This window comes from Phascolarctos cinereus, unplaced genomic scaffold, assembly GCF_003287225.1.
Source record: "Phascolarctos cinereus isolate Bilbo 61053 unplaced genomic scaffold, phaCin_HiC Scaffold_3;HRSCAF=262, whole genome shotgun sequence".
Taxonomy (NCBI): Eukaryota; Metazoa; Chordata; class Mammalia; order Diprotodontia; family Phascolarctidae; genus Phascolarctos; species Phascolarctos cinereus.
The window spans coordinates 203,388,249-203,415,389 of NW_027555736.1; the positions used below are offsets into that span (position 1 = coordinate 203,388,249).

Sequence of the window (27,141 nt, forward strand, 5' to 3'; positions counted from 1 at the left end):
GTAGCAAAAAAGAGACTAAAAATACTGCCCTATTCTACCGTGAAGAGACAACTGCTACTAACCTTTCTGAAGTGGAAACTCTCTCCAAGAAAAATTTCAACTTCTACATTCTTGAATATATAAGACTAGTAAATACTAACAAGTTAATAAAAATATAAGGAGTCAGTCTCTGATAGATGAAATTGATATAAATTTAGTACTTTAGAGCTATAACAAATAATTCTTTCTGGTCAGCTCTTAGTAGAAGCACAAGAATTATAATCATGAAACATAACCTTAAAATGTATCAAGAAAAATCATGCTTCCAAAAGTTAATATAGTTTTAAAAAGTAGTTAATAGTTAATGCAATTCTAATATATAATAGAGTTAATATAAATTAACTCTTTATTAGTTAATTTATGCTAACCATTTGTTACTAGTGAATGAAATTATTACTAGGAAAAACAAAAAAGGGATAACAGTGGCCTGTCGCTGAATTCTTCATGGCTGTAACTGCCACTAAACAAACCAATTAGATCTCAAGACCCTCTATTATATTTATTATACATACTGATCTTGTGTCAATGATTTTCTAATAATAATAATAATTATACATTTACATAGATAATTTATCAATTACAAAGTAACCATAATGAAGACAAGACTAAATACCTTGATGTAATAGATTTTCAAGTTCTTCAATTCTTTCTTCATATTCACCCAATTCTTCTCTATGCCTACGACTTATCTCTCCCAGTTTATGCCGATGTGCATCTTGTAATACTGACAGTTCATGCTGATGATCATCAATTTCCTGACTTAACTTCTGTTTAAGCTCCTAAAAATAAAGGAACAAGAATAAATCATCTTTTAAGTTCAGTAAGTAAAAGGAATATAAATCGGTTACTGTTGTCAGTTTTAAATTATTATATTAAAACACTAAAATATCCTAAATATTTTAAATTTAAGAGTAATTTTAACTCAGTACCTAAATTTGAAATAATCTGAAATCATTCTTTTTCTCCAATCAAGCTTTCAAAACTTGAAGTTTCTATTTCCATTCAGATTATCCCTGCTTAATGGAACAAAAATAAACTGAGAGTCAACAGAAAATAAGCAAATCAAATGTAGCACATAAATTTTTAAAAATCACTTTGGCTGACATTTCTTGACTTTTAAGTAGTCATTTACATTTTTTGTTGTACTTAGTGTAGGCTGATAAAATAGTCCTTGTACACACACCAACTGATTGCAGGGCAAAGCTACTCTAAAAGCAAGTTGGTAATCTTCCAAGTGACATTCCACATGTAGATATAGAACTGACTATATAAAAACTTACCTAAATTAATTATGTTCAATAACAAGTACCCAGAAGTAATTCACACCATAAAGACAAGTCATTATTTTTACATACCTACATACATACATACATGTATACACAAATACACACACACAGTTTTCTTGAAAGAAAAAAAACTAACACAAATTGGAAGGATTCTACTTCTGGGACAAAGAAATTAATTTCACTCAATAACATGTATTATAACACTGAAGTAATCAACATTTCCTCACCAGAATGGCAATTAAATACTGCATCAACTTCTGTGACCTTGGAATTCTTGTTTAATAAAGATAAACTATATAATCAATCTTGGTCAAAATATATAGCCTTATAAACTCTATATCTCTGAGTGAATGAAAACCACTTACATTTCTTTAATGCTCTAAGATTTACAAAGTATTTAAAACAACCCTATGATTTAGTGATAAATGCATTATTCTCCCCATTTTAGAAATGGAACTGAAGCCTAGAAACTGAAAGGTAAAGTTACTTACCAGTGTCACACAATTATCAAAGCTGTGGCTCAAACCCAGCTCTTTCCAAAACCATGTTCAATGTTCATTCCACTGCAAAGTTTGACTCACTAACGAATTACAGAGTGCTATCAAATGAGACTGTCTCAGCTTAGAGACTAGTCATTTAATAAGGCTATGCCTGAACTAAATATAACAAAGGCATAACTGTAGCACTGCCTCATCAACAAGTCCATGAAAAAAGTCTCTTCAGAAACATTAAGCACATTTTTCAGAGTATTAAAAGATGGTCTCTGCAAAGCTGTACTCTGCAGAATTTTTGAGTTTCTCACCAGACAAAAACTATAGCTACACTTGACTAGAATCTTGAAAAAAAAAAAAAGTACTTCCCTAAACTCATGTATGAATAATTTATGATGCTGGTTCTACTTTTAAAATTTCAGAAAAATACTATATTTTTGAAGAGCACATGTTATTCATATATACATATTATGTATGTATATACGTACATGTGTGTACATATTTGATATATACACACACATATATAAACAAACACATATACAGCATACTGTGGGAATTATCATGTACAAAGAGCTGTCTTTTTATGCACCTTAAACAGCAAGCAGAGATGGTATGAAATACAGACAAGAAACAAGCGAGCATTACAGCCACAGAATCACATCATTAATACTTTGAAGTACAATTTTTACAGAAATTGAGTTATATATCATGGTAGTCTATTTAAAAGCACACTATCTTACCTTGATAGCATTCTGCAGTTTACAGATTTCACTTTGATCAGAGCTATTTGTTCCTTGTGCTTTGGAAGACTGAATTAAAAAAAAAAGAATTAAGAAAACATACTTTTCTATTTTGATTTGCACATTAGTAAAAAGTTAGAACACTATTTATCTAAAAACAAATTGGTTTTTCAAGAACCAGCATAAAAACATCTTAATATGTCTAGACGTATCATGTTTCTTGACTCATAAAAATACTTTCATGGTCTCTAAAAGAGAGCTTCCAAAAGATGCCATAAAATTCTTCAGTAAACTTAAATAATTTTAATTACATAGCTTTCACTTCATCCAGAATGCACTGAGCATTATGGTAATTATTAGAGAGAAAACAAAAGAATTACAAAAGAATTCAGTCCCTACTGAAGAAGTCCATAAGCTAGCTGAGCAAACAGTATTTCTAATAATGATTAAAGCTAAGTAGAGAAACTTCAGATTACTATTTTGTTTATGAATAAGTCCTGAAACTGAAATTGCAATGTGGCAGTTTCTTAAAAGAAAAATATGGAAACGCCAAATATAGGCAAAGTTAATACCAGTCCTAACCTTGTAACAGATATTGTATAATTTTTTTACATAAAGGATTTCTTCTCTACAACTAGAACATCCTTTGGTCCTAAGTATGAATAACAACATAAACTAAGTTTCAGTTATTCTCTTTTTACTCAAGGCATAAAATCTCTCATTAATCTTCAATACCATTTAATATTTATAGAACTCAAAGATTTCATACATATGTCAAAACACAAAAAAGCAATCCCTAAACTTCAATATTCTAAGGAAATGAGTTGAACAAATAGATTGTCTTTTTATATGCTTTGTTTTTGAGGGTTACTAGAATCTTCAGTATTTTTAAAGAAAGCATAAATTATAGGGGTATTGACCATAGATACACTTCCTTATTTTAACATTAATGGGAGAGGTTCCTTCTTAATATGACTGGACCATAATCTCAAAAGCCAAATAAATGATACATCTCAACTTAGTTATTTTTGATCTTTACAGCAGTAAAATTAATTCCAAATGAGAAACAATTCAATTTTTCTCAGTCTAATACTTTAAAACCTAAATCATGATTTTCAAATTATGTTCTACCAAACGTCATAGGCAAATAGGTTCCTTGGAAAAAAGCATGGTGTTCTCTGCTCTGTTATCTTATGTCCCACCCTAACACTGTACCAGGAATTAAATAATAAGGCACAAAAAATAAGACCGAGGGGTCTCAAATCCTGCAAAAATCATCATATAATAACAGATTTTTATCTTACAAATGAGCACTTATACTTCTTTTTCTTTTCTGGGAAGAAGTTCCAGACTTGTTACTTCATTGGCACAGGGAACGTGCATCAAGAAAAAAATACTTCTCCTGTTGCAGATCTGCAACTGCTCTGCAACTTAATAGTTTGAGGGAGTTGCGTAGGACACTGAAAGATTAAGCACGTGCCCAGAGTCACACAGGCAGCTCATATCAGAGGCAGAACTTCAACAAGAGACTCCCTGACTTCAAGGCTGGCTTTCTATCCATTATTTCATGTTGTCTCTCACTATTTCAATTCCTATTGGTAAAAAACATGTATTTAACCTGAGCAATACGTCTCCAATGACCAACTTCAGATTCAAGTCTTGAAACTTCATCTGACAATCTGTTTATTTCTTGCTGTGACCAAATTATATCCCCAAAGTCCATGTCATCTCCATGGAAAGCTGAAACATGATGACTAATTCCAGAAACAAAGGAAGCTGATGTAGTTGTTGAAGGTAAGTGGCCAACTTCCAAATGCGCTGATCGAGCAGCTGTCTGCAACTTCTGCAACTGATCCTGTAGTGCATTCTGCCTTGCTTTTAGATGGCTGACTTCCACCTACATATTTATAATGTATATTTTAGTAAAGATACTAAGGATAACAACATTTACCATTTTATAATAGGTTAACAGTAACAGGATAGTAAAATGACTTAAGGTCAAAACTTTGCACAGCACATTAAGGAACCCCCAGTCACCTGAAGCTTCTTAAACTGTAAGATTTCCTTCATTAATAAAGCAACCCAATATGATATTCATAGAACTTAACACTTTAGCTACATATCAGTTTAATTTATATACTAAAACAGCAGAAATGAATTTCTTCAATTAGTTATGGATTTTCTATATGCTACTAAAGAAAAAACAGGGTCAGAAAGATGACAGGTAAACTAAGTCTGTTTCTATATACACACAAAACAAAGCAACACGATCCTGCTTTATTAACTGAGTTATTTTAAGTAGCCATGTTTTTAAGACCTAAATTACTCAGATAAAAGTATCAATTCTTCAGTGCTATAAATAAACTCAAGAATTTTTTTCATTTAAATATGACTGTAATATATACATTCTCTTCTCTCTCTCTCTCCCTCTCTCTTTCTCAAACACACACACACACACACACACACACACACACACACACACACAATACTTCCCGAAATCTGCCATAAGAGCTATCTGTACTCGTTGCTTCCTTCACTGTATTTTCTTTAAGAAAAAGAGAATACAGATGCATGGAATATTCTACATATATTTCAACAAATAATTTTCTGTTTGTAGCTACTCTCTGATGGAAATTTAATTATCATATGTTAATTCACATAAGTTAACTCACATTTCCAGAAATTAAATAATTTACATCTTTTGGGGGCAATATGACTACAAGGTTAAGAGCAACAAATAGATGATTAATAGAAAACTTAGACCAACAGAACACTGAAAGTATTCAAATGTTATCTTCTCTCCCAGCAAGGCAATGGAATACACAACCATTGTTCTAAGTGTGTACACAGTATGTAGAAAGGCTTCACAGAAGTCATTTAACAGAAACACAGTAAGTTATACAGCTGCAGATGCAAAAGATTTCTTTTATCACAAAGAAACATTTACATATCCAAGAAAGAGAAAAAATACCAAAATGCCCCTATAGAATAACTTGTACTTTTAAAAGTTTTATATTCATCTAATATGGCACATTTATTTTTTTTTTCTGTCTTGGAGACATGATTTATTAGTAACAAGGGACTTCAATTTCAGGTCCAATCATATTACATAACATAATCTCCACCCCCTCTCACAGTACCCCCCACCCCTATTTCCTCTGTTTGTACTTCATAACGTAGAACCCTCCTACCTTTCCAGTCTTCTTATACCTTACTTCCCAACATATACTCTCCATTCCAGTACCACCGGCCTCCTGGTTGTTCCAAAAACTGGACACTCCACCTCTCAGCTACGGGCTATTTCCCATGCCTAAATCACTCTCCCTCCTCTGTCCTGACTGCTTACTTTTCTGGCTGCCTTTGGCATATTTATTTTTAACACAGAATGTCACTAAATGAGCAAAAAAGGAAAACAACCAAATAAAGGAATCAAACCCTCCCCTAACTCCCTCAATACCCCTCCCACCCCCCACAGAAAACCTAACAGTTGCTAATAAACAAATTACCATTGAACATAGAGCTAGCTAAATAGAAGATGGCTCAATTCTCTAAGTATTTACTGAGAACCTATGGAAAATTCAAAAATAGAGTACATAAGGGTATGGTTTCTGCCCTAATGGAACTGACAATTAGTTCATCTAATAGTTCATGAGCTCTTGATTCTAACTGACAAGTTTAGTCAGCACTACTAAGAACTAAAGACCATAACAATACAAAATTAACAGTTTCACTAAAATAAAGCCAAACATTATCAAAAGATAAACTAAAATATGCTCAGCTTGCCTCTGGTTTTCATAAAGAAAATTAACTTTGACTAGTCTCTCTGCCAAGACATAGTCACACCTCCAACAAGGTAAATATCTCAAACTAGAAGCCTTACTTATAGCCATGTCAAACAAGTCCAAAACAAAAGTTATCATCTTTCCCCCTAAACTTCCCCTCTTCTAGGCTTTTCTGTTAACTGTTGAGAGTACCATCATCCTCCCAGTCACCCAGGCTCACAAACCTAGGTGTCATCCTAAACTCCTTACTCTCACTCACTCCACATATCAAATCTCTTTCCAAATCCTATCATTTCTACCTCTACAATATTTCTCACATACATCCCTTCTCTCTATTTACCTAGCTACCACTCTAGTTTAGGCCCTTATCACCAAACAGTAACCTTCTAACTAGTCTCTTTACTTCAAGATCCTATCTTCTCCCATCTAACCTAAATTCAGCCAAAAAGATTAATTTTTCTGAAGCATAGTTCCTACTTTATCACCCCTCCTACTCAATAAGTTCCAGTGTCTCCCAATTATCTCCAAGAACAAATGTGAAGTCCTCTCTTTGGTGTTTAAAGCCCTTTACAACCTAGCCCCTACCTACATTTCCAGGCTTCTTAACACCTCACCCTTCACACTATGACACAACTAAGCCAGCGTACTTTCTGTTGAACACAACACTCCATTCTCCAATCTCTGTACCTTTGTACTGACTGTCCCACATGCCTGGAAGATCTGCCCCTTCACTTCTATTACCGAGCTTCCCTGACTTTCTTTAAAACTCAGCTCAAATCCTGCCTTCTGCAAAATTACTTTACCAGGCTTCCCAGCTGCTAATGCCTTTTCCTTTCACATTATTTCATCTAATCTGTATCTATTTTGTATGTATATAATTATTTACACATTCTCTCCCCCATTAGAATGTGAGCTCCTTGAGGTAAAAGGACAGTTTTTTGCCTTTCTTAGTATCCCCAGTGCTTATCACTATGTTTGGTACATAGTAAACACTTAATAAATGTTTTCCTGACTTTGAAAGAAAAATCTAAAATCTAATAATTCATTTATTTTTCTACTATAATATCAGGAATTGTCAAATGGATTTGAGGCACCTAAAAAACTGAAGAATCAGAATTTTGTAAAGTTGGAAATAGCCTCAGAGATTATCTAGCAACCCCTAATTTGAAACATGACAAAACATTCAGCAACTTGCTCAAAGTCATACTGCTAGTTAGTAACTCAGGGGTGAATTAAAAAAACAAAAACACTGGTTTGCCTGCTTGTTGAGTGTTCTATCTCTAAGGTTTTTGTCCGTTTAGGGTTTTTTGGATCATTGGTATGGTTTGGACCATTAGCTCCCAGTGAGAAAATTCCCTCTATCAATGCAGATGAGAACTTGCTCTGCAGCTTATAGTACTGGAGAGTTTCCAAGGGCAATGAGAGGTCAAGTAACTTGTGTAGGGTCACACAGTCAGTATGTGTTACAGGTGAGACTTAAACCCAAATCTCCCTGACTCTGAGGCTGGCTTCTCTAAACAGTGTATCACACTGACTCAAGTTTAAAATTCTAAACAAAAAAAGGTTAAATAAAATAATTTTGATGATGTTTGTTTAGTACAATGATAAGATATTGAATTATTAATACTATGACCTGACAGGAATCAACAGAATCAAGAAACTTAAGAGCTAGAAACATTAGGGTTTATGAGTTCTTCTAATCCAACTCTCATTTTACAGATGTCATTACAAAGTCATGTAATTTAACAACCTATAAAATAGATCCAGCTGAATTAGTAATAATCTAAATTTCATAATATAAGTGCATCTTCTGCTAAATTTTTATGTAACTGAGCATGAAATGAAATTTTCATGAAATGAAATGAAAATTAAATGAAAATTTTTAACCTACTTAGTATGTTTCAACAAAGTAATTAAATACTTCCAATAGTATAAGCTGAGATTTTCCTTCACCTCTTTCTGTTGTAGTTGATTTCGGTAATCTGCAGATTGCTGTTTTATTTGAAGCTCTGCTGCTTCATGCTTCTCTTCCAGATCACTACAAAGTTTCTTAAGTCTCTCATTCTGTATGGGAAGAAAACAGCATATTTTTTAAAATGTGTAAAGTCAGGAATAAATATTAAGATACCATTCTGTATGATATTAATTTTCAAGGTAGTTATTTTTCATATAGAAGACTCAAAGCTTAATGAAATTTTATTTACTATTATCATATCAAGGTTACAAAGACAAAAAACAACATGCCTCTAACTGGATGAATTTTGAACAAAATAAATAATTTTTAAAAGGTATTCATATAGCAGCTTATTTTAACATTTCTAAATTGAACAGTATTAATAAATTATGTTAGATGAATGAAATATACTTAACTAGTATGTATCTTATTTTATGCATTTAAAAATATTATTCTGAGAAGGGGTCCATAAGATTCATCAGAATGTCAAAGGAGTCCATGACACACATACATTTTGACAACAGTATGCTCAATTATCATTACTGATACTGCATTATGTTGTCCTGGGTCAGTAATACGAAGACCAACATTGCTTAGAAAGACATAAGAAAGGTGAAATGGAATAAGTTCACATAATTGAAAAATCTATAATTCTTCCTACCTCTGCCTTCAGGGTTGTATGAATGGCTTCAATTTCCTTCATCCTAGAATTGGATATTTGGAATTCTGCCGTAGTAGCTGAAAGAAATAACAGATCCTAAATGTTTTAATCATTGCTATATGAACAAATAAATATACCTGGTGCTACAGCAAACATGTAATGTTAAGAGACAGAAGAAATCTAAGAGAATACCTAGTCCAACATCTCCATTTTACAGATGAGGAAAGCAAAGCCCAAATGTTAACTGAGCTTCTCAGATCTAATTTAGAGGCAGAGTGTGCTTTCTACTGTATCATACAGTGCAACCTTTTACTGAGTTCAATTTTAAAAGTGTGGAACCATCATAAGACAAAAACCTGAATGTCAATATCAACTTTGGCACTGCCTCCATAAGATTCTCCTTTATGACATAAAAGAATTAAAGACATTCCTTTAGCCTAATGTACCTAATACTGGTAGTAGTTTTCAATACTATATACATAGATAAAACACCTTGGGATGCCTTTAATAGTAGATTTTCAAATAATTCTGGTAATTGTAAACACCATAACCGTAACTGACATTGTACTCCATTATTCAAGGTCAGTGGTATGAATGCCAGAATTTTTTAGAGCAGTGATGTCAAATTCAAAGCCTTGTCAGCCACGTACTGACTGAGAAAACCACAAATTAATATTATCTGTGTTTCCGTATTTTGTACAGAATTTCTACATATCCTTGTACTGTATTTTGTTAAACATTTCCCAATTACATTTTAATATGGCTCAGCCACATCTGAAAGTTTTGTAGTTTTGTATCAAGTCTGACACTTTTGGTTTAGGGTATTCAGATACTACTATCTGCATTTAAATACTTTATTATTTTTGTTTTTAAAGTAACATGCTGAAGTCATCACCATGATGTCATACTCCTATGAGCACTAAATAAATATTAAATTCCATGTGTTACAGGAAAACAATGACCAGGCAACCAAAGATGTAAGCTGTCAGGGAATCTTAACACATACTATCCCATTCCAAGCAGGACTTAGTAAAAAGTATTATTTTGTTTTATATGTTAGGTAATTCAATTCATCCAAAATCGTGAAACTGAATCTTATATGTATTTATACAATTTTATATTTAAAGCCAAATTTAAATATTTTCTTTCACCATATCTTGCTTTGCCTTCCTAGTAAACACCAATCATTTAAAGAGGGGTCAACACAAATGTGCAATGACTTTCATTCAGCTTGTTAAAAGTGGAGGGTCACTTTAAGCACAGTAAATTGCCGTAACAGAATTTTAAAGTCCTACCAAAAAAGTTCAAAGATAGCAATGCAATGTTCAAAGCAAAATATTGCATCGCTAACAATAAGAGGTATAGAGTGCAAAGTGCAATGTATTTGGCACCATGAGACTTAGGTTCAAAATCTGGCTGACGCATACTATAATCTACAAGCCACCTAACTTCTCCAAGCACTGGTTTCCACATTTGCAAAATACATGATTTTAGAGACTGTATAAGTGAAATAATACTTGTACAACCTACCACTCAAGGTTATTTAAGATAAAAACCTAGTAAGTCTGAAAGTACTACAGAAATATGAATTGGGCAAGTAACTTAAAAATCTTTGGGCCTCAGTTTCTTCAGTTGTAAAACGGAGATATGATAGTACTTGATGCTAGCTACTTCATAGAGGTGTTATGAGGAAAGGATCGTATAACTTCAGAATTATATAAACGTGAGGTGTTTATATATACACACACATACATGCACACATATGTATGTAAGTATAATTTGCTTTAGTTATAAATAAAATTATTAGGATTTTAATTATTTTCCTATATTATGATATCAGAGGTACTTTATCTTTACTTGTAAATTATTTCAAATGGCAATGATTTTAATTTTAAATGCTCTCCCTCCTTACCTTCAGCTCCTAGCTTTCCTTGAAACTCAGCTCAAATCCCACTTCCTACAAAAGATATTTTCCAGTTCTCCTCACCTCCTCTCCCAGTGCCATCGCTATGAAATTACCTTCCATTTACACTGTACATATCTTGCATGCACATAGTTCTTTCCATGTTGTCTCTTACATTGCAATGTGAGCTGTTTAAGAGCGGGGAGCATGATTTTTCACTTTTTTGCAAGCCCAGCACCTAGCACAGTGCCAGGCACACAGCAGCTGTTTAATGAATGTCTACTGATTGATTTAAACAAACATCATTACCAAGTGAAAGCTTATTTGATATAGTGGGGAAAAAAATGGATCTGAAGTTGGGGCATCTGGGGTCAAGTCCCTGCTCTGACACTACCAACTGTATGACTTTGGGCAAACCATCAGAATAAGACTCTGCCCCAAAAATTGTTTAATTTCCCTATGTGTAAAATGTAGGCATAATAATACTTCTATAACTTACTACACAGGGTTATTGTAAAGAAAGTACCTAGTAAAGTACCTAGTGCTTTCATCATTACAGGGGTTAAAGCTGGAAGGTCCCTTAGACATCATCTAGCCCAGGGATTGACAAACAACTACCCAAGGGCCAAATTCAGCCCACTGCCAGCTTCCCTTCAATATACAGAAATGACTATAACATAAAAACAAAATGGATCATTAAAAAAAAAAATTTTAAGTGGAGGAACCAAGGAAGAGAAATGCTATTCCAGAAAAGATTCTAACCAACAAGGAGAATGTGACTTCAATTAGAATCACGGAAAATCCGTAATAAAGGGGCAACTAGGTGGCACAGTGGATAGAGCACCAGCCCTGGAGTCAGGAGGACCTGAGTTCAAATTCAGTCTCGGAAGAAACACTTGACACTTACTAGCTGTGTGACCCTGATCAAGTCACTTAATCCAATTGCCTTTTAAAAAAAAAAAAGGAAGAAAATCCATAATAAAGAAAGAGAAGATATTTGAGCATAGTCTGACATGTACCCAAGATTTTGGGAAAACAAATTTCAAAGGATTCAAAGAAAGGCTAGGTAGGACCCTCAAGCATAAAATTCTGACAAGACAGAACCTAGGAGGAATGGAAAGCTCTCCATACAGAAATTCTGAGGATCAAATGAGCAACAGTTCTAAAAATGGGAAAGTTGTCTAAAAAGACAGATCTGAATACACAGGGAACTCAAACAACTTAGATTTTTAAAGGTATATGCTGAAGATGGAAGGAAGAAGAAGTGACAAAAAAAAATCACATAGTCCTATAAGAAAGGTGTCCAAAGCCCTAAAATATCAGAATAAGATGAGATTGACAAAGAATGCTGAAGACAAAGAGAAAGTGGAGTTAAGTGGTTTTTGTTTTGTTATGTTTTGTTTTGCTATTCCAAGGGGAAATGAAGGCTAAAACAAAAAAGGAGTAAGCACCTGGCCTTCTTGCTGTTCCTCACACACAACACTCCATTTTCCAACTCCATGCTTTTTTACCAGCTATCCTCTATGACTAGCCTCTTCTCTCTCCATCTCAGCCTCCTAGCTTCCTTCAAGCCTAGCTAAAATCAACCTCCTACAAGAAGCCATTCCCAATCTCCTTTAATACTAGTATCTTCCCTCTGCTGATTTTACATATCTTGTTTGTACATAATTTATGTAATGTCTTCCCCACTGGACTAGCGGCTCCCTGAGTGCAGGAACTATCTTATAAAGGTCTTTCTTTGTATCCCTTGAACGTGGCACAGTGCTTGGCATACATAGTAGGCATTTAATAAATGCTTGTTGACTTGTTTACTTGACTCAAAGAAAAGATAAGACTTCTGATCAAGATGAAAGGGATGTCCAAGGCATCTTCACTTTGGGGTAAACTGGATCTTCACCCTCTGGATGTAGCAGATAACAGTTGAAGGTAGCCAATCAAAGGAGGCTACTCTCATGTATATGGTAGGAATGTGGTGGGTTCCATGTTAAGCAAACTGGGCATGCACAAAAGACCCCTCAAAGGGGTCTCCATGTTAGGAGAACTGGGCACGCCCAAAGAAGCCTGAGTTGCACAGGTAATTTTTTCCATATTCCTCCAATTTATTTATGATTTCACCCTTTATATCTAAATCATTCACATTTCTATTTAGCTCATTAACTCCTGATCTCTTTGTGGCAAAATTCTACATACTGGGATTGGGAAATGAAACAGCAGGTTACATCACGGTGTTTGTTGATATAGACAGGCACCTTGAGGGGAAGCTGAGGAAAAAGTCAACCTATTTTGGGACTTCCATTAGCTTGGGTTTTCTGCACTAAGTTGCCCAAGAGCTGATTATTCTTTTTTTTTCTTCGGAGAGTGCTAGAAATGCCATGTTTCCTCTAGCCTCTCAAATCTAAACCTTCAGAATCTCTCCTCCTAGTTCTAAAGATAGCTTGATAGCTTGATGCCTTGATGCCTTGAACTGAACTGGTGGGAGGTGAAGGGCTATACTTGCCTCTCTTTTACTCCAGCCTTTAGAAATGGACCTGAGGTATATTTGTTTCTGTTCTGTGTTGTTTGTTTCCTCAATTTCAGATGCCACAGAGGATCTACATGGCACCTGGAAGTTCAAACCATGTTGACCTTTAAACCAGGATTGCAGCCAATCAGTCCAGCATAGAAACCCTGAAAAGGCAACATCCCTGAGACTTGAGCTTGAGAATGGGGTTAGGACTAGGAACTATGCTCTTTAGGAAATTAACTAAGTTATGAACCTCAGTATCCCCCAGAAACTAGGTGTAAGGGGGAAGGGGACTAAGCCTACTGCATGTTAGGGAGTATGAGATTGTATATTTGTAATTCTATCTAAATATTACTATGTAAAAGCTAACCTGACAGTTGCTAATGGAACAGGGACAAACCCTTTATAATTCAGGGAATACCATTGGTGGGGACTGGAACCATTTGGAAGGAGCCTAGATCCTCCCTCCCATCCAGAGAATCCTGGGAGGGGACCAAAATCTAATCTATCTAGCCTTCAGGCAATAAGTGCCAGAGGGTCGGCATTACATTTGTCAGAAGGATGGATAAGGGAACAGTTCATGAACATGAGACAGAAAGGTTTACAGTAGACAAAATTGAAAATTTTGATTACATAAAATTAAGTTTTTACTCAAACAAAATCAATGCAGCTAAAACTAGAAGAGAATCAGGAAACTGGGGGAAAATCTTTGCAGCAAATTTCTCTGATAAAGGTCTCATTCCGTGTGTGTGTGTGTGTGTGTGTGTGTGTGTGTGTGTGTGTGTGTGTGTAACCAAGTCAAATTTATAAGAATAAAAGCCATTCCTCAAAAGATGAATTGTCAAAGGGTATGAAGAGATAGTTTCCAGATGAATTCTAAGTTATCAATAGCCATATGGAAAAACGCTCTAAATCACTAATAATTAGAAAAATATAAATTAAGACAACTCTGAGGTACCATCTCATACCCAACAGATTGGCTAAACTGACAAAAAAGTAAAATGACAAATGCTGGAGAAGCTGTGGAAAAACAAATACACTTATGCACTGTTGGTGAAGGTGTGGATTGATTCTGGAAAACAATTTGGAACTACATCCAAAAAGCTACTAAACTGTGCATTTCCTTTGACTCATCAATACTGCTACTAGGTCTAAACCCTAAAGAGATCAAAGCAAGAGGAAAAGGTCCCATAAGTACCAAAAAAAATTTATAGCAACTCTTATTGTGATGGCAAAGAACTGGAAACTGAAGGGCGGCCTACTAATTGGGGAATGATTGAACAAGTTATGGTAGGTGAATGTGATGGAATACTAAGATACTCTAAAAAATTATGATGGAGATGGTTTCAGAAAAAATCTAGAAAGACATGCATGAACTGATGCAAAGTGAAGTAAGTAGAACCAGGAAAACAATTAATATTGTTTATAAAATTATGTACAACATCATGAAGATAAATAACTTTGAAAGACTTTGGGAGCTCTGATCAATCCAACAATTTAATCAGAATTCCAAAGGACTCGGTGAATCATGCTATCCACCTCCAGATAGAGAGCTGATAGACTCAAAGTGCAGATTAAAGCATATTTTCTTTCCTTCCTTCCTTTTTTTTTTTTGACATAGCTAAATGGGGGAATTTGTTTTGCCCAACTATACATATTTGTACCATACCCCACCCTAATGTCCAGCTACATTTTCCTATGGGGGGGGGAAGAAAACCACAGAATCTAAATATCATTGTATCCTCGTTGTGTACTCTTTCAGTGTGACAGCAAAGTAAAAGTAAAGTAAAAGTAAATAAAAAGTTGTTAACTGTTTAGTGGGGGGGGGAAGATGAAAGGGATGATGATAAAGGAAAGAAAACAAAGCTCTTATTGTTACTTCTGTATTCTCTTCCAAGTATAATAATCTTTAGACTGCAAAGGCAAAAACAAAAATGGCTTTTAGATAGCTTTTACCTAAGGGAGGTAAAAAGGGAGGAGTACCTTGATGCATTTAAGTCATCAGGCCCAGAAGAACTACAACCTTAGAGTAACTGAAAGATGTTCTTACTGAACCATTGCCAATACTCTTAGAAAGATCCTAGAGAATGGAAGAGATGTGGGCTCTACCTCTGGAGAAGTACAAATGTCCCTATATTTAAAAAAAAAAAAAGAAAATAATGGAGCCCTTTCAACTATAGGGCAGTGTTCTTGACTACCATTCCTACCAAAATTCTATAATGTATTTTTTAAATGATGGTTAATGAACATAAAGAAAAGGAAGTGTTCATCACAAAGAAACTGCATGACTTCATCAATAATAGCTCATCCTATTTTAACAAATAGTCCTTAACAGCCAATCTTTTCCTCCTCTTATCCTCACATAAACCTTGTTCTCCCCTGAAAACACTGCATCACTGACTACCCTTTCTAGTACTAGAAAGTACTCTCTCAAGCATTCCACACTAGACTAGGAGTAGGAGGAATCCTTCTTGCCTTTCATTGTCATTTTCAGGCCTTCCCTCAATCACTTGAACTCCAAGACCTTCCTGCTTTGAGATTCACTCCATTCATATGTATCCATATATATCACCCTACCCAGAACCTAGTGACTATTACCTACTAGTCCCAAGAATAATTCTTTCTCCTTTCTCAAGAAGTGCAGTACTGGCTCTTTGTCTTTTCCTTTCAACACCAAACCCTGCCCTTAACACTTGAAGATGTCAACTTATATGTTATCTCTCCAAATATTGTTACTTACCAGTTCATTAACCTCCCCAAATGCTATTATATACATATATTAATATATGTATATACGTGTGTGTGCCTTAACTCTACCTTAGTCACACAGAGGGATGCTCAAACTCTTGGTATCATTCAAACTCTTTTACCTCCACAATCCATAAAACTGAAATTACTTTATGACTATAACCTCCTGTCCTTCCAGTTCTCCCTGTGCCTTCCGCCTTCAAAATCTCCTATCTCTACATTCAGTACAAACCCACTTCCTTGTTTTCCCAGGATTTTTTTTTTAAGTTAAGGTCTTTCCTAAGTCTCAGACAAAGAATAGCCTCTTTTACCTAGTCAAAAAAAAAATCTATTTTGGAGGGGAAGACCCTCAGGGTTACTAGCCAAAACAGAAACAACTACTATTTACACTCACTCCAGAGCCATCAGGGCCCAGACAACAGTCACCTGAGGCTTGGGCTGGGACCTAGTGCTGGCAAATCACTGACAGCCAGAGTGATATGGGGTAAAAGTATGTATGGTCCTTAAGAAAGAGTCAGTAAATACTAAGGTATTTTGCAAATATTCCTTTGGAGAAAGCACAGGGAGGGAAGGAGGGATGGAGGAAAGGACGGAAGGAAGGAAGGAAGGAAGGAAGGAAAAGGAAGGAAGGAAGGAAGGAAGGAAGGAAGGAAGGAAGGAAGGAAGGAAGGAAGGAAGGAAAGAGCTGAGTTGCCAAACTGCAACTAGTCAGTTGGGCCCCCAGTGGGGTAGCTACTATTACTTACAGGTTGTTGTTTGTCCTTCTTTCTCAAAGAGGACCATGACATCAGGAAGGTGATGCCATAACTTGCAAGTGAATTAGATTTAAGCATAGGAGGTCTGTGCAAAGTCACCAGCCTCACTCCCTTCTCTGGAGCCATCTGAGTCCAGTGGCAAGATACTGATCAGCATGACTGAAGATGGCTGAGGTCTCCCTCTGCATCTGGGGCCATTTCCAGTCATTCTGATCAATATCTTGCCACTGACAATATCTTGTCATGCAAGTCATGATATCACCTTCCTGATGTCATGGTCCTCTTCAAGAACAACCAACAGCTTTCCCAAGCTACAACTCTTACTCTGGCCTCACTTCTCTCCCTTAAAAATCTTGACCCTCTGATTAATCAGTTGAACTTTATTCTGTCCTTGACCCTTGGATCATTTGCCCCATTGTCCTCTTGATATTCATCCTTTTTTCCAAACCCCAACACTAGATTATTCCCACTTTTTACCTTCTCTGCTCCTGCTCACTTATTGCTGAATGCCAATGGAGAAAGTCACATAATCATGTTTGGTTGGTTCCCTTATGTAATCCAATCTCAATAGGATGGCTCTGCTACACACCAACTCTTTTATACTTTCCTGATTAACTTTTTAATCACAAGACCCCTAATGACAATCACAACATTTTATTCTTTTTGAGCCCCCTTTATACCATCACAATCTCACAGAAGAGCACCTCATTTCATATTCCACTATCCATCAAAGCTCCCTATTTAAAATTATTCTATTTAAAATTTCAAATCATCTCTGAAACATCCCTATCCTTTCCTTTGCTCATCTTAGGACAAGCTGCCCTTCTCCTTGTCCACACCAACCTATTAGTACCCATGAGCGCATCATCACCTTCTACCGCCTCCTGCAGTTTTCCCCTTCAATTATCCATTTTTACCCTAATTTTTAGTTTCTCCTCTTCTAGCTCCTTCCTTCATGCCTTCAAAATAGCCGAAATCTCCACTACCAATTAAAAAAAAAAAAAAGACTTGACCTTACCAATTCTTCAACCTACTGGCCTCTTATTCATACACTGTCACAGCCAAATTCCTAGAAAAAACTCCCAACACTCCATAACTTTCCAATTTTACTTCTCAACTCCTTACAATCCCACTTTCATTCACATCACTCAACTTAAATTGCTTTCTCCAAGGTCACCAATAATCTATTACCCAATAATCTATTACTCAATCCAATGGCTTTCTCTCAGTCTTTATCCTTCTTGACCTATGCATTTGATACTACTGACCATTCCTTCCTTCTGGACACTTTCTCCTCTCTAATTTTCTAGATATTCTTTTCTTATGGTTCTCCTCCTACCTGTATGACAGTTGCATCTCTGTCTCCATGTCCTATGTGTGAGTGTAACCCAGGGCTCTGTCTTGGGCATTCTTCTTTTCTCTCTCAAGACTCTCTTAGTGATTTTATCAGTTCGCATAGATTCAATGATCATATCTGTGCAGACAATTTCCAAATCTATATATCCAGCCCTACTCTCACTCCTGATCTCCAATTTCACATTTGCAACTGGATGCTCCAAAGGCATCTCAAACTCATCATCTCTAAAACAGAACTCATTACTGTTCCCCCAAACCAACCCTTCCTAACTTCTCTATTTCTATCTAGGGTACCACCATTCTTCTAGGCACTCAGCTTCACAACTCTGGAATTATCCTCAACACTCCATTCACTCTCATCTCCTGAAATCCAATCAGTTGCAAAATCTTATTGATTCTGCTTCAATATTTCTTATACCCATCCCGCTCTCTCTATCACCCTGGTCCAGGACCTTGTCATTTATCACCTAGTCTCCTAATTTATCTCCCTGTGTCTCTCCCCTATTCCAATCCATCCCATACACAGTAAAGTTCTGACCATATTAGTTAACTGTTTAAGAAGCATCAGTATTTCCCCAATGCTCCTAAGACAAAATACAATCTCGTCTAGCGTTCAAAGCCCTTCACAATCTGGTTCTAATCTATCTTTACAAACTGATTACATATTACTCCCCCTCAGATTCCACCCAAAGTAGAGTTTGGCTGTTTCCTATACAGGACATGCCATCTCCCACCAAAATACCTTTGCATAGCCTTTACCTGATTTCCGGAATGTTCTCTCTCTTACCTCTGATTTTTATACTTCTAACTCCTTAAAAGTTTCAGTTCTAATGCCACTTTTTTCAACAGTTCTTTCCTTATTCCCCCAGTTGTTAAGTGATTTGCCCTTCATATCTTTCTGCATTTATTTTGTGTGTCTCTGGTATTTACTTATGTGTGAACATAAGCAGAATATAAGCTTAAGGGCAATAACTATTTTACCTTTGGATTTATTCCAGTACCTAGTAAAATGCCTAAAACCCAGTGGACACTTTAAAAAGCCTAGTGGACTGAATGACTACAAGTCATGACAGATGAAGTTCATTTCCAGTTTTTACAGGATTAGTAAGGCTGGTAGAATGGGAATGCTGAAGATACAATTTATCTAGCTTTAGAAAAACATTTGACAGTCTCTCATGTTATTCTTGTGGAAAAGATGGAAAGATGTGAACTAGTGCTTTCCAAGTTTTTTATCATATAACCCTATCAGTAAGAAATTTTTCAGCATGCACTCCCAATATGCATACAGACAGTTCTTGCTTTATGTAAATTCCCATTACTCAAATTACTCCCTTCTTATCCTCCTCTCCCAATTCCCATGGGTTTGGAAACCCCCAGATTTCGTAAGGATCTGTGCGTGGCCCCAAGTGGTTTAATAATTTTATCAATGACTTGAATAAGAGCATAAAACACATGCTCATTAAACATTCAGATGACAAAAAGCTGAAAAGGACAATTAACACTGGATGACAAAGTCAAGAGTGATAAAAAGTTGACAGTCTGGAGCATTAAATTGACTTGTTAGAAGAAATTAAATAGGAATAAATGTAGTCTTACATCAGGGTTAAAGAAAGTCAAGCTCACACGTACAGAATATGGAAGGAATGTTTAAAGAGTAGACTATCTAAAAAAAATGCCAGTTTTAGTAGACTGAAAGGCTAACATGAATCAGCAGTGTGATAAGGGAGCCAAAAGGTTAATACAATGTTGGACTACATTAAAATAGATACTGCTATTTTTTAAATACACAGAAAAGAACAGAAAGTAGTTCGGAAAACATGCAAGCAAGGGGAGAGCAACACTGGTACTACCATGTTAAATTATCATGTTAGGTATTTTTTTAAAGACCAAGTTGTACATAGTAGATTCATGGTTTTGCATATAATCTTTTTCTTTTCTACTCTGCATATGGAAATGTTCTTTTGTTGATTATTTTCTAGTTCATAATTCTTTTTTTAAAGAGAGACAATGCTTCCAGGAACGGAGAAGTAACAGCTCCTCCACACTCTGCTTTGGTCAGACCACATCTGGAGTACTGCATTAAGTTCTGAAGACCACAGTTTAAGGGCATTCATAAGCTGGAGGGTTTCTAGAGGAAGGCAACAAGAATGGTAAAGGACCTTAAGTCCACATCATATGAAGACCAGCTGAAGGGATATTTACCTAAGTATGTTTATCCTGAAGAAAGCACTTGGGAATAAATTTAAGTTTTCAAGTGTCTGAAGGGCTGTTTTATGGAAAATGATTAGACTTGCTCTGTTGTCCCCAGAGAGCAAAACAGTGAGTGGAAACTGCAAAGAAACAAACCTAAGCTTGATTTCAGGAAAAACTTCCTGAGAAGCAAAGCTGTCCAAAGTGCAAAGGGCTGAAAATGGTGGGTTACATTTCAATGGAGATCTTCTAGGAGGGCCAAGATGACCACTTGTTAGAGTAGAGACTCTTTTTAGAGGAATGGGTTGGACCACTTAGCATCATAGAATCAAAGATTTAGAGCTGGAAGGTTCCATGCCCCATCAAGGGGAAACTGAGGATGAGAGAGGTAAAGTGACTTGCCCAAAATCACACAACTATTAAGTGTAAGACAGAAAATGAACTCAGATCTTCCTGCCTCCTAGTTAAGGACCTGATACACTGCACCACCTAGCTGTAGGTCATCGATGTTCCAACTCGGAAATTCTGTGACTCTCCAAAATCACTTAAAGCAGTCACAAATTGGCAAACAGAGAGAAATGTTAGTAAATATTAGCTTTCAATTAGCTGTGTGAGAGGTAATTTGATATAAGAACACTGGACTTTGGGTCTAAAGACCTGGGTTTCAGAAGCACCCCTTATTAGTGCTAGGCAATGTCACTGTCTCCCGGGGCTCTTAGGAATATGACATAAGATACAAGATACAAATCGATTTGTAATCATAAAGTGCCATGTAATTGCAAATAATTATTTGCTATTGTGAAACTCTGGGTAAGTCACTGTTCTTTGCTGATGTGTACAACAACAGTAATTGAAAGAAAAAAAGAGTGTGGTGACAAAGAATTGGAAATTGAAAGGATGCCCATCAATTGGGGAATAGCTGAGCAAGTTGTTGTAATGGAACACTATTGTGCTATAAGAAATGATGAACAGGCTGACTTCAGGAAAACCTGGAAAGACTTGTATGGTCTGACGCTGAGTGAAGTGAGCAGAACCAAGAGAATATTGTACACAATAACAGCCACGTTGTGCGATGACTAATACTGATAAACTTAACCCTTCTCAGCAATACAAGTATCTAAGACATCTCCAGAGGCCTCCTGATGGAAAATGCTATCCACATCCAAAGAAAGAACTATGGAAGTTGAATTGCTATCTTTTTTTTCCTCTTCTGGTGAGTTTTGTTTCCTCTTTCTGATGGTTCCTCCTATTGGTTTTAATTTTTACTTACAACATTACTAATGTGAAAAATATGTTTAATAGGAATGTAAATGTATAGCCTATATCAGATTGTGTGCTATCTTGGGGAGGGTGGTGAGGAGGAAGGGGGAGAAAAATTTTAAACTCCAAAGCATAAGGAATTGATTGTTGATAAATCAAAATTAATTAATAAAAAAAAGAAAGAAAAAAGAGTGAGAATCTAAAACATTCAATTACTTAGGTTCCAATGGACCAGGGACTCTCTAATTCTGCTTTTCTAAGCTTCAGTTTTCTTAACTAAAATGGAGGGAAAATACCTATTGTGCCTATCTCACAATGCTGTTGTCAGAACTCAACAAGATAATATTAGTGAAAATAAGCTTTGAAAACTGTGAAGTACTATTTAAACATAAAGCACCATCTGACAGTGGAAAAATGAAGAAAATGAAAAAAAAATGCAGATTAAAAATAAGCACAAGTCAAAGTACACTGTCATTTGACTACAGAAAAAGCAAAACAGTGATAAGAATAAGAATCAATTTTTAAAACACAACCCTGTTTTACTAATAAAAGATACCCTACGTCAAAGAGAACACAGAAAAAAGCTGCTTTATGTTTATTGGGGCTAGTCAACAGCATACAGGTCAGTTAAAAGTGTTTTGGTTTTACTGGTCTCACAAAGATGTAACAGTAAGGAGAAAAATTAAATTTGCAAAAATTGTGATAAACAAATGTATTTTCTGAGTGAGAGTAATGAGATTTTTTTTTAAATGTTGAGACCCAGAGCTTAGGTGACACTTCAATTCTAGAAAGAGGCGTTCCTGGATAAGAAAGTACTATTGAACCGTTGTTTTTTTTTTTTCCCGGCCCAAGATACCAAAGTAAACATTTCTAAGTTGAAGACTAAATCGGTAACTGAGGAGGGAAGGAGGATAAGGAAACGAGATCTTTGCTAAGAGAGAGAGGACCTCAAGGAAAGGAGAGCAGGGTAGGAACTTCACAGAATGAGGTCAGACAAGGAAAGGAAGCAAGGGAGCTAAAGAGGGGGAAAAAAAAGTGACATTTCTTTCCAGACCTGTAAAAACTGGAGGCCAGCCAGTTCAGCAGTGGAAAGGTAACTGGAATATAAGTCAGAGGACCCGGGTCAATGTCACTACCGGCGTGGTCTTACACATCCCGTCGCCTCTCTGTGCCTCAATGTCTCCGCTGTTAAATATGAAGGCTGGGCTGGATGACCCTCAGGGAACAGCCCAGGTCCCAAATCCCTCTTGGGATTCCCCAGAGCCCAGCGTTACCTTCCACCTCTTCCGTGCCCTCCAGCAGCATGTCCTTGGTGAAGTTGGAGATCTGGCCCGTGAGAGAGGACAAGCTGCCGCCCACCTGTCCCAGGGACTGGCCCAGGCCAGAGCTCAGGCTGCCGAGCCACGAAGACATCGCTGCGGCTGACTGCGAAGCAGCTTCCTCCCAGTCCGGGCCTGAGCCTCGTCCCGGCAGCCGCTGGCCCGGCTCCCGCGGGCGAGGGCAGCCCCCCGGTCAGGCGCCCGAAGCGCTCCGCCTGTTTCCAAGGAGACGCCGGCCTCCGAGGGGAGCGACAGGCCGGCCCCTCCACAGCCCACCACCGCCCAGACCGCTCCCGAGCCGCGAACTACGGCCAGCCGCCAACACCGAGAAATCCTTCCCTGCGAGGGAGGCCTGGATCCTGCCCGGGAGCTCCTGATACGTCTGTCCGGCTACTTCGGCCACTTTCCGCCAGGCCCGCGGACAAGTCCTGCCAACTCGACGCTGGCAGCTATGACACCCGCCCGGGGGCTGCGGCGGATCACCGAGAGAGCGCCGGGCACCGGTGGGGCAGAGCGGCCGCCAAGGAGAGGACGTGTCCATGTCGCGGGGGACGATGGGATGCCGGAGGACCATGTCAGCGGGGGCTGGGCTTCCCTCAGTGTTCAGCCCTGAGAGATCTTCCTCCCTCCCCGCTAATCGCCCTGGGGAGAAGAAAAAAAACAACAACTAGAGTTTGGCAACATAAAGAAAGTTAACGTGTGCTGCAATTTAGGCAGCCTGATTTTCCCTGACATTTTATTAACTATATATTATCATTAGATAAAATGAGCCATGCCTAAGGGGTGCCCAGTGAGGTCATTCATAGGATTTTAAAATATTATTTATTACATTAATATATTTAGTGTAATATTAAAATTAATATAGCATTTATGAAACGTTTTTAAGGTTGATAAAGTTTCAACTAGTTCATCTAGTACAGCACCTTCTTTCTGAGGAAACAGGCTTAGGGAGCTAGGAAGGTTAGTCTTAGAGTCTGAAATGTCTTCCATTCGAGATGCACGGCCCTTTACAACAGTCACTGCCTCCATCCAGCAAACATTCGTTAACCACCAAACACTGTGCTGAGCACTGGGGAGACACGAAAAAGGTTATTACTGTTACAGCCCTGAGCTCAAATTTAAAAGAGAGACAGCAGAGGGGTTTTGAAGAATACTCATGTAACTAATAATACCATATGGAACATGGAAAAAGACACCAGAGACAAAGCACTTTGCTAGCTACGTAGGAGCACTGGACCTGCAGTCTGAAAATGTTGAGTAGGTGCAAATATTGAACAGGAGGCTCTGAAAGGGTTGGGATCAAATCAACACAGCTAAACTACCACTTTATGTAAGAAGCCTCTCTCCCAGGCTTCTTTAATCATAGTGCCTTTCCTCTGACATTCTCTCCAATTTATCCTGTATAGATATAGGAGATATGTAAATATATTATAAATGTATGCTCTATAACATTATATTTATAACATTGTAATAAATTATAATGTATCTTATATTGTGTGATGATTATATTTACAATGTGACAATAACTTAATATACAACACAGTCTATTATATTTACTATAATATTTACCATATTATATATAATATATGAATATATATTTACTATGTTGTATATAATTGATAATACATTATATGTCCTATAATAGTATTATATGTTTATATATCTGTCTATAAACACATTTATATACGCATGTAGATCTCAGCATAGGGCAGCTAGGTGGCAAAGTAGATAGTGCACCTGGCCTGGAGTCAGGAAGACCTGAGTTCAAATTTAGACTCAGACACTTACTAGCTGTGTGACCCTGGGCAAGTCACTTAATGCTGTTTGTCTCAGTTTCCTCATCTGTTAAATGAGCTGGAGAAGGAAATGGCAAACCACTCCAGTATCTTTGCCAAGAAAACTGCAGATGGGGTCAGGAAGAGTCAGACATGACTGACATGACTGAATAAGAGCAAAAATTCGAGTTGTATGGACAACTAATAAAAATACATAAGACCAAAAGCCAATAGATAAGTGGTCAAAGGATATGAACAAACGGTTCTCAGAAGTACTGCAAATTATTAACAATCATATTTTTAAATGTTCCAAATCACTAATAAGAGAAATACAAATTTTTAAAAATCCCAACATTTCACCTCTCACTCAGCAAACTGGCAAAGATAACAAAATGTTGGGGCTATAGTAGGAAGATGGGCACACTAGGGCATTGTTGGTGAAGCTGTGAATCAATACAATCATTGTGGAAAGCAATTTGTACTTACAAAAAGAGAATAAAATGTACAAATTCTTTGATGCAGAGATTCCAGTCACTACTAGGCTTATACCTCAAGGAGGTAATTAATAAGAATTAAATCTCCATATACAACAAAATATGTATAACTGCACTTTTGTAGCAAAGAATTGGAAACAAAATAGATGCCCCATGATTAGAGAATGGCTCAATAAATCGTGAATGTAATGGAATATTATTTTGCTTTAAGAAATAATGAATATGATGAATACAGAGGAGCATAGAAAGACATGAGTCAGCTAAGTGTCACAGTGCATAGAGAGCTGGTCTTGAAGTAAAAAGGATTGAATTCAAATTCTATCTCAGATACTCAGTAGTTATTTCACCCTGTGAACATCATGTGACCTCTCTCAGCCTCAGTTTCCTCATCTGTAAAATATAGCACCTACTTCATAGGATCAAATGAGATAATATATTAAAGTGTTTTGAAAACCTTAAAAGCATATATAAATGCTAGCTATTATTATTACATAAATTGTTGAAAAGTAGAGTCCATATAAGAATATGTATATACCTATGCACACATATGTATACACACATAGTGACTGCAACAATGTAAATGAAAGGAATAATGACAAAACAATTGAAAGTGCATGCTGAAAAGTTACAAAGAAGAAGCATGACCACAAAGAAGAAATATAAGAAGACATCTCTCCCTCAAAAGTGGGGAATCCACAGTTCTGGCACATTGCATATATTTTCAGGGTTTTTTTTCTTCAGTGTATTGATTCTTTTTGTTGATTTGTTTTTCTCTTCTTCCTCTTTTCCTTTTTTTCTTAAAAAAATTATTTACTATATAAAATGGATCTCTGGGAGGGGAAAAAGGAAAGAACACAAGAAGAAATTTAGGTGATGTAGAAACAAAATATATTAAAAAATATTTAACTTTTTATGATCATGGAGAATGGGAGAGGTGCTACAGTACTAGAGAAGGGCAAATTTTATTCTAATTATCAAGAAAATCAAGAAGATGAATTCTACAAATGACTTCAATTCAAATGACCTCAATTCCTGACAAAATCCAGAACTCAGTATTGAAAGGATAGTTTCTGATCATTTAAACGGGGAAGAGACAACATAGCTTCATCAAGAAAAGAGTTGTAAAAAAATTAATAAAAAAGAAAGAAAAGAATTGTGCTTAAATAACTTTGTTTTCTTTTATAATAAGATAATTAGAGTTGTAGAATAGGGGAATGATATAAACATAGAACACCTAGATTTAAGCAAAGCATTTGACAGCATTTCTCATGTGACCCTGGTCAACAAAATGAAGAATTATACTCTGCCATTTTTAGGTGATATGAAATTGGGAAGGGATAGCTATCATGGAAGACAGAGATCAAAGCCAAAAAGGTACTGACAGGCTAGAACACTATGCAGAATATAATTATATGAAATTTCAGAGAGACAAATTTAAAATTCTATATTTGAGATGAAATTATCAACCTCACAAATATAGTTTAGGGAAGATATGATTGCACTATAGTATGCAAGAAAAAGATATGAGGGTTTTAGTGAACCACAGGCTCAAAATGAGCTTGGTCTAACATGGCAGCCAAAATAGCTAATACTAAGTTGCACTGAAAAAAAAGCATTGTCCCTGCCTCAAGTCTCTTCCTGTTTTAGTCCATTCTCCACACAACTGCCAAAGTGACCTTATTAAAGTACAAACCTGATTATGTTATTCTCTTGCTCAGTAAATCCCACTGGCTCCCTATCTTCGCTAGGATCAAATATAAAATCTTCTATTTGCCTTCTGAAGTCTTTCACAATATGGCTCCCTTCTACTTCTCTAGTCTTCTTTTACTTCCATATATTTTACAATCCAGAAGCACTGGCAGTCTTGCTATACCTTGCACAAAAC

The 27,141-nt window shown here is 36.5% G+C and overlaps 1 protein-coding gene across 3 annotated transcripts in view; it reads right to left on the reverse strand.

Annotated features, from left to right (window-relative positions):
• TRIP11 (thyroid hormone receptor interactor 11) overlaps positions 1-23,176 on the reverse strand; it is a 96,912-nt gene extending 73,736 nt beyond the window's left edge. For 2 of the 3 annotated variants that reach the window (XM_021004266.2, XM_021004265.2), the window contains exons 1-6: positions 22,943-23,176; positions 8,954-9,030; positions 8,292-8,402; positions 4,175-4,453; positions 2,557-2,625; positions 653-818 (exon numbers count right to left, since the gene is read on the reverse strand). In XM_021004266.2, coding sequence (XP_020859925.1) covers positions 653-818; positions 2,557-2,625; positions 4,175-4,453; positions 8,292-8,402; positions 8,954-9,030; positions 22,943-23,081 — 841 coding nt within the window. In that variant the 5' untranslated portion in view covers positions 23,082-23,176. Of the gene's footprint in view, positions 1-652; positions 819-2,556; positions 2,626-4,174; positions 4,454-8,291; positions 8,403-8,953; positions 9,031-22,722; positions 22,848-22,942 lie in introns of those variants that run through there. The other variant, XM_021004267.2, reaches the window with a different exon arrangement.
• Positions 23,177-27,141: the final 3,965 nt, after the last annotated feature.